The sequence below is a fragment of the Gadus chalcogrammus genome, chromosome 23 (assembly GCF_026213295.1).
Source record: "Gadus chalcogrammus isolate NIFS_2021 chromosome 23, NIFS_Gcha_1.0, whole genome shotgun sequence".
Classification (NCBI taxonomy): domain Eukaryota; kingdom Metazoa; phylum Chordata; class Actinopteri; order Gadiformes; family Gadidae; genus Gadus; species Gadus chalcogrammus.
This window is the reverse complement of record NC_079434.1, coordinates 18,951,257-18,958,196: the sequence shown is the minus strand read 5'-3', so window position 1 is coordinate 18,958,196 and position 6,940 is coordinate 18,951,257. Positions and strand designations below refer to the sequence as shown.

The 6,940-nt window shown below is 50.2% G+C and overlaps 1 protein-coding gene across 1 annotated transcript in view; it reads right to left on the bottom strand.

Moving 5' to 3' along the window:
* Positions 1-28: 28 nt before the first annotated feature.
* The window catches only part of LOC130377019 (gamma-aminobutyric acid receptor subunit rho-3-like), a 19,522-nt gene continuing 12,610 nt past the window's right edge, over positions 29-6,940 (bottom strand). Inside the window, exons 6-10 of the mRNA XM_056583960.1 lie at positions 6,918-6,940; positions 5,253-5,405; positions 5,059-5,120; positions 2,211-2,342; positions 29-1,349 (exon numbers count right to left, since the gene is read on the bottom strand). The exon at positions 6,918-6,940 is cut by the window's right edge and continues 115 nt beyond it. Coding sequence (XP_056439935.1) covers positions 1,029-1,349; positions 2,211-2,342; positions 5,059-5,120; positions 5,253-5,405; positions 6,918-6,940 — 691 coding nt within the window. The 3' untranslated portion in view covers positions 29-1,028. The remainder of the gene's footprint in view (positions 1,350-2,210; positions 2,343-5,058; positions 5,121-5,252; positions 5,406-6,917) is intronic.

Here is a 6,940-nt window from a genome sequence, read left to right as displayed (position 1 = left end):
GCGTAATAAACGACAGGTGACCCTTGGCTTGTTGTTTTTTTATTTCACAATCAAAATCAGACTTATTTTGCGATTGTATTGACACGTCTAAGTTGATCACGAAACACCCTTCGAGTTATCATGACGCCGAACTGAAGGTGGATTACATACTACCTGGATGTAGTGTGTGTGTGTGTGTGTGTGTGTGTGTGTGTGTGTGTGTGTGTGTGTGTGTGTGTGTGTGTGTGTGTGTGTGTGTGTGTGTGTGTGTGTGTGTGTGTGTGTGTGTTTGTTTTGCAGGACATAACTTTACAAACATTACCACAGACACCTTCAGTTCTAAGGCCAGATATAATACACATAACATCTATAATCATAGTAGTGATAATAATAATAACATTCTGACTGAAAAAATAAACATATTCAATTATATCACATAGACCCAAACAAAATAACAACACAAATAAAATCGTCCAATGCTCCAGCAGTGATGAAACAGGGGCGAAAAAGTAAACACAAAAGATTGAACGTCAAACATAAATTGAGTCCTGATGGACTCTTGACCCCTGACCTTTGACCTCAGGGGTTTCCTCTCGGAAGTACCCGTTGAATCGATCCTCAACAGTCGTTGAGTGAACGGGAATCGAACCGGTGGCCCCCTGTTGTCCCAAGAGGGGACCCCCATCCCCCCCGTTACAATAAACGGTGAATGGACAGCAACTATACAGCACTTTCCTAACCAGTGGCCGCTCAAAGCGCTCTACAATACTGCCTCACATTCACCCATTCATGCACTCATTCACACGCCGACGGCGGTGTCAGCCACGCACAGCGACAGCCAGCTCGTCAGGAGCAGTCGGGGTGAGGCGTCTTTCACCTCGGCACTCCTAAGTGGAGCCGGGGATCGAACCAGCAACCTTTCGGCTACCGGCCAACCCGCACCGCCTCTTGAGCCACAACGCCGTCACTGGTCCAGGGCGTTCACCAGAGGGTGCGGGCCCCCTGCCAGGGTCCCTCACCGAGGGGGGGGGGGGGGGGCCCGCGGCCCCTCAGGAGTACAGGCTCCAGTAGATGACGTTGAAGAGCAGGTAGGACATGGGGAAGACCACGCGCGAGTACGAGTCGATCATGTAGCTGTGGCTTAGCAACAGGTCCACGTGCGCGCGCAGGGACTTCCTGCGGTGGAGGCGGACCCCCACCCCCCCCCCGGGGGGGGCGTTGCCGCCGGCCACGCTGGGGGCCGGGCTCTCCCGGGGGTCGGAGGTCATGGTCCGGGAGCGGCTGCCCGGGTACGGGGTCAGCTCGATCTCGTCGTCATGGAAACAGCCGTCGAACGCCATGGCCTGGCTGGCGTCGAAGGTGGAGGGGATCTGAGAGGTCAAAGGTCAGCTCAGGTTATATTCTGTGTTTACAGTATGTTCACTTCAGTAACACTTACGTTGAAGGCGTTTAGCAGACGCTCGTATCCAAAGCGACTTACAATAAGTACAATTGTCAGAAGAAAGAAAAACAACAATATATCGCTGTCGGTGCAGTAAGGATGTTCATAGGACCAAGTGCAAAGCACCAACAATCACTAGGTTGTAGCCCATTCCCCGGATACAAAAAAGATAGCTTGGATAAGACGCTACACAATGCAAAGTACTATTTTTAAGTGCCAGGACGTGCAACATACAATGGGTGCGTAGGAGGTTGGTGGCGGGGGTAAGGTGGGAGGCTATTCAGATTCAAGGTGAACTCTGTGAACAGGTGATTCTTAAGTCACTTGCGGAAGCTGGTAGGGACTCTGTGGTCCTGACGCCGACAGTGATGATGTTCCGCCGTTGCGGTGCCAAAATACACACGTGTTCTCAAACCTGACACGATAATAATAAACATTCAGAAACAAGCTCAGTTCCTTAATAAGCCATTATTTTTGGGTCAATGTTGAATGTGCGTCCTGCATGTAATTCCAGCGTTTGGCCAGCAGAGTGACTCGTTGTGCAGAGTTTGAACTGTTCATCAGACACACACACAATAAAACATACAAATGCACACACACGCACACATGCACATCCACAAACACACCCATACATGCACACACAATTTCACACACAAAGACACACTCACACATACACACACACACACACACACACACACACACACACACACACACACACACACACACACACAGACACACTCACACATACACACACATACAAGCACAGACTCATGGTGCGGTGGTCCCTTACCCTCCCCCTCCTCATCTTCCTCATCTCCTCCAGGGTGGTGCAGTAGTTGACGGCCGCGTACTCGATGACGGACAGGAAGACGAAGAGGAAGCTGGTCCACAGATAGATGTCCACCGCCTTCACGTAGGATACCTGCATGGAGATCACACACATAAAAACACACATACAGACAAACACACACACAAAAACACGCACACTTAAACACGCACACAAAAACACACACACACGCAAAGACACAAACACTCACACACAAACACAAACATACACACACAAACACAGACACACACTCTCTCTCTCTCTCTCTCTCTCTCTCTCTCTCTCTCTCTCTCTCTCTCTCCCTCTCTCTCTCTCTCTCTGTCTCTCTCTCTCTCTCTCTCCTCTCTCTCTCTCTCTCTCTCTCTCTCTCTCTCTCTCTCTCCCTCTCTCTCTCTCTCTCTCTCAAACTTCCTACACACTCGGAAATCTTTGAGATTGTAATTAGGCTAAACGTTTATGGAAAGAAATTGATTAGACTCGTATTTTCTTTCATCCCTGTGTGTGTGTGTGTGTGTGTATGTGTGTGTGTGTGTGTGTGTGTGTGTGTGTGTGTGTGTGTGTGTGTGTGTGTGTGTGTGTGTGTGTGTGTGTGTGTGTGTGTGTGTGTGTGTGTGTGTGTGTGTGTGTGTGTCTCTCTCTCTCTCTCTCTCTCTCTCTCTCTCTCTCTCTCTCTCTCTCTCTCTCTCTCTCTCTCTCTCTCTCTCTCCCTCCTAATGTCGTGGATTAAAGCCACTCCCAGAAATATTTGGACCTATCAGAGGCAGAGAGCATGACTAGAAGGAGTGCCCAAGTCTAAACAGTTTCAAACTGCCGTTCCACAAGCAAAGTGTAACAATCAATTGAGCAACACAGACCATTGTGTATGAAACAGACAGAATAATCAATATGATCACCCTGAACGCAGAGTAAGTGGTTTGTCAATGCGACCCAGGCAACCCTGATGTGATCCTTCTGGAACAGTGATGTATCACGTCACCTTTCAGTCTGCCAGAACTAAATGGAGGACATTAAGTTTATTCCCATGGAAATTGCTATTTCTCAACATAGTTTTGGCATTAAAGTGTATTTTGATAACATTATGATGTTATTCCAGCACTCAGATCTTCTCATGACCCATGGAGGCCGTTTCGTCTTCTTCTCTGGGGCTGACCGGTCTGAGGTTCTGGTTGAGTTGAAGCGGTGGCGGAGCCTGTGTGAGTCACTTCCTGTAGGGTTGTGAGTCACTTCCCTTAACTAATACTCATCTGTATTTTTGAGGCTCTCTTACATGGAAAAAGAGAACCCAGGGTTCTAGCTAACTCCCAATCCCCCCTGACCACCGGGTCACCAACTGATGACATCACTTCCTGTAGGGCTCGAGCTCTCATAAGGTGCGTTTCCATCCCCCTGATTTTATGCGAATTTTGAAATATCGAATCAATAAACGGTGATGGAAACACCAAAATTTGTATAAAAATCCTCTAATTCGCAAAAAGGTTTATCCGCTCGCTTGAGGTGGTTTTTGAGAAATGCGAAAGAGTAAATTCTCAAAATGGGAGATGGAAACACACTTTTCGAAACAGCTGTGACGTAGCGAACTTTGAACACACAGGACTGACAGTCTTTCCGATTTCCGCATAACGACCGGCCATAGCAACCCTGCCGACATCAACGTGTCACGTCATCACCCTATTCCGCTGCAACCACTCGATGGAAACGCACCTAATTCAAATTACTTTTTTGCGAACTTTCTAAAGATTCGCATCACCTTTTAGATGGAAACGCAGCTAGTGTGAACCTTTCGGCAGACCTCAATGCCTTGATTCATATCAAATTAGCCTTGCTATTGCCAGAACAAGCTCAATCGTAGATTGCACGTTGGTCTGGGGAAGCTGCTGGCGTTTTCTTCAGCTCAAGAGGCGTGCTCATCGGGCTTAGTTCAACTGACACTGTACGCGATTGGCTGGTTGCCGTCGCTTCCCTGTCGTCATTGTGTTATATCAGCCAATAGCGCGCCAGGCGGGGGAGAAGCCAGCTTGGTGATTTGGCTTCCGCAAAAAGGCCCCATAAACGGTGTGCTTGCATCACTTCATGTCTGCGACCCACGAGTTGATCATGTTTTGATGATAATAATTGATAATATATATTTTTATTCTTTTTTCTCTGCCTTTTACTTTATTGTTTGCATTCCCGGTTCAAAGTCTTTTTAGGGTGATTCATTTGTCAACTTGAAGTATTTTTGTCAAAATGATGTCATCATTCGTCAAGATTGTCATGATTATCTGGTGAGACTAAATGTATTTATAACATTAACCTTTGGAATGGATTTTTCTCCAGCCAAAACAAACACGTCAGACAGCGAACGCTCCGGCCGGTCGTTTCGGATCGCATTACAACATACCGCCTCTGTCGTTTAACCCGAAGAACAGGCTGGAACAACGACGTTCAAAGATGAACGTCCATTCACACGTAGGACTCCTGGTTTTGCTTTACCTCAAACCAAATTCAGCCAGAGCGTTTGTTATCTAATCTGAGGGCCCGGAGTCGACGCCCGTGTGGGGGACTCTATCACCGCTGAGCCGAGGCCAGGTGGAGATCAACTTGAAGACGACAGGATCTGGACAGGGCTTGAGATTGAGGTTCGGCCGAATGTCCGTGAAGATTAACCCGAGTGCCGTAGTTTATTTAATCTCTCTCTGACTCACACAGACACTCACTCGCTCACACACACACACACACACACACACACACACACACACACAGACACACACACACACACACACACACAGACTGACGCACACGCACACACGCACACTGTGAGGGCGAGGCGTACCTGAGGCATGGAGGAGGACACTCCGGTGATGATGGTGGACATGGTGAGCACCGTGGTCATCCCTGGGGAGGGAACACGCAGTTCAGACACTCTCCCTATTGGTGACCTGGTGAAGGTGGGCGCTGTGGTGGGGGAGGGGGTGGTGGGCGGGGTCGTGGTGGGGGAGGGGGGGGGGGGGTAGAGGGTTCCGTTACCCAGGGAGACGCGGGCGGGCACGGCTCGGCGGTCGATCCAGAAGGACACCCAGGACAGCAGCACCATTAGCATGGTGGGGAAGTACGCCTGCAGCATGAAGAAGAAGATGTGGCGCCGCAGGATGAAGTGGATGTACAGACGGTTGTACCAGCCTGGGGGAGAGAGAGAGAGAGAGAGAGAGGGAGAGAGAGAGAGAGAGAGAGAGAGAGAGAGAGAGAGAGAGAGAGAGAGAGAGAGAGAGAGAGAGAGAGAGAGAGAGAGAGAGAGAGAGAGAGAGAGAGAGAGAGAGAGAGAGAGAGAGAGAGAGAGAGGGAGTCAGTGACACAGGAAGACAGCCTGGGGGAGAGAGACAGGTAGTCAGTGAGACAGGGAGACAGCCTGGAGAGAGAGAGGGACAGGGAGTCAGTGAGACAGCCTGGAGAGAGAGAGAGAGAGAGAGAGAGAGAGAGAGAGAGACAGGGAGTTAGTGAGACAGGGAGACAGCCTGGAGAGAGAGAGAGGGACAGGGAGTCAGTGAGACAGCCTGGAGAGAGACAGAGACAGGGGAGTGAGTGAGACAGGGAGTCAGAGAGACAGGGAGTACGACAGTCAGTGAGACAGAGACAGGGATTTAGAAAGACAGACATGGAGTCAGAGTCAGAGAGACTGAGAGACAGGGAGTCGGAGAGACATAGAGACAGGGAGTCGGAGAGACATAGAGACAGGGAGTCCCCACAGGATGACTTCATGTAGAGTTCGGAAATGTCCCTGTTGTTGTTACAATCCCAACGCTCACCACAACAAACCCTGCGCTCTCGGGCTCTCACTCACGTTCTCTCTCTTCCTGCAACGACCCAACGTTCACCAGCCTTCTCCTCGAGCGAGCCTTGGCTGGCGTTACGCTACAGTACTTTTACGTCATGCTTATAATATTATTCTACACTGCGTTTGTCCCCTTTAAATCCAACCAAAGCATCCAGGAGGTGCAGGTTCTGTCCTCAGATGCCGCCCACATCATTGGCCCGAGTGACAGACATGCAAATATGGGTCAAAGATGCCACCCAAGTGATTGGTCCAGTGCTCCTCGACAGCCCACCGCATCCACCAAAGTATAAATACGATCTCCCATTCAGGGCGGATCAGGACTTGGGATCGCTTCAGAGAGAGCCGACACCGCAGTTGTATCGGGAAGTCTCCTTTTGTTTATGCAAATGTTTCCGTCCCTTCTTGTTCGCCCTGTTAATGGAGGGGGGGGGTACGAGTGGACTGGAAACCCCTGTCCCAAGCACGGTCGCCATAGCAACCACCCAGATGTTTACCGGGTGTGTCAATCAACCAATCAGCTCTGCTCAGAGTTCTGTAAAGGAGTATGCGCTTCGTATCATGTGCATGTAGGTGCATGTGTGTGAGCGTGCGTGGGTGTGCGTGCACATTTGTGTGTGTGTTTGCGCGTGTGTGTGTGTGCGTGTGAGAGCATGTGTATGCATGTGTGTGCATGCGTGCGTGTGTGTGTGTATGAGCTGTTGTGTGCGCATGCGGGGGTTTCTAAGCGTGCGGTCACGCTCCTGTGTGAGCAAGTGTGTGTGCGTGTGGGTGTGTTCACGTGCGCCTGCGTGCGCGAGTGTGTGCGTGTGCACGTGTGTGACCGTGTGTGTGCGCATGTGGGCGCGTGTGACCGCACACACCTGTGCTGCTGTAGAAGGCCAGG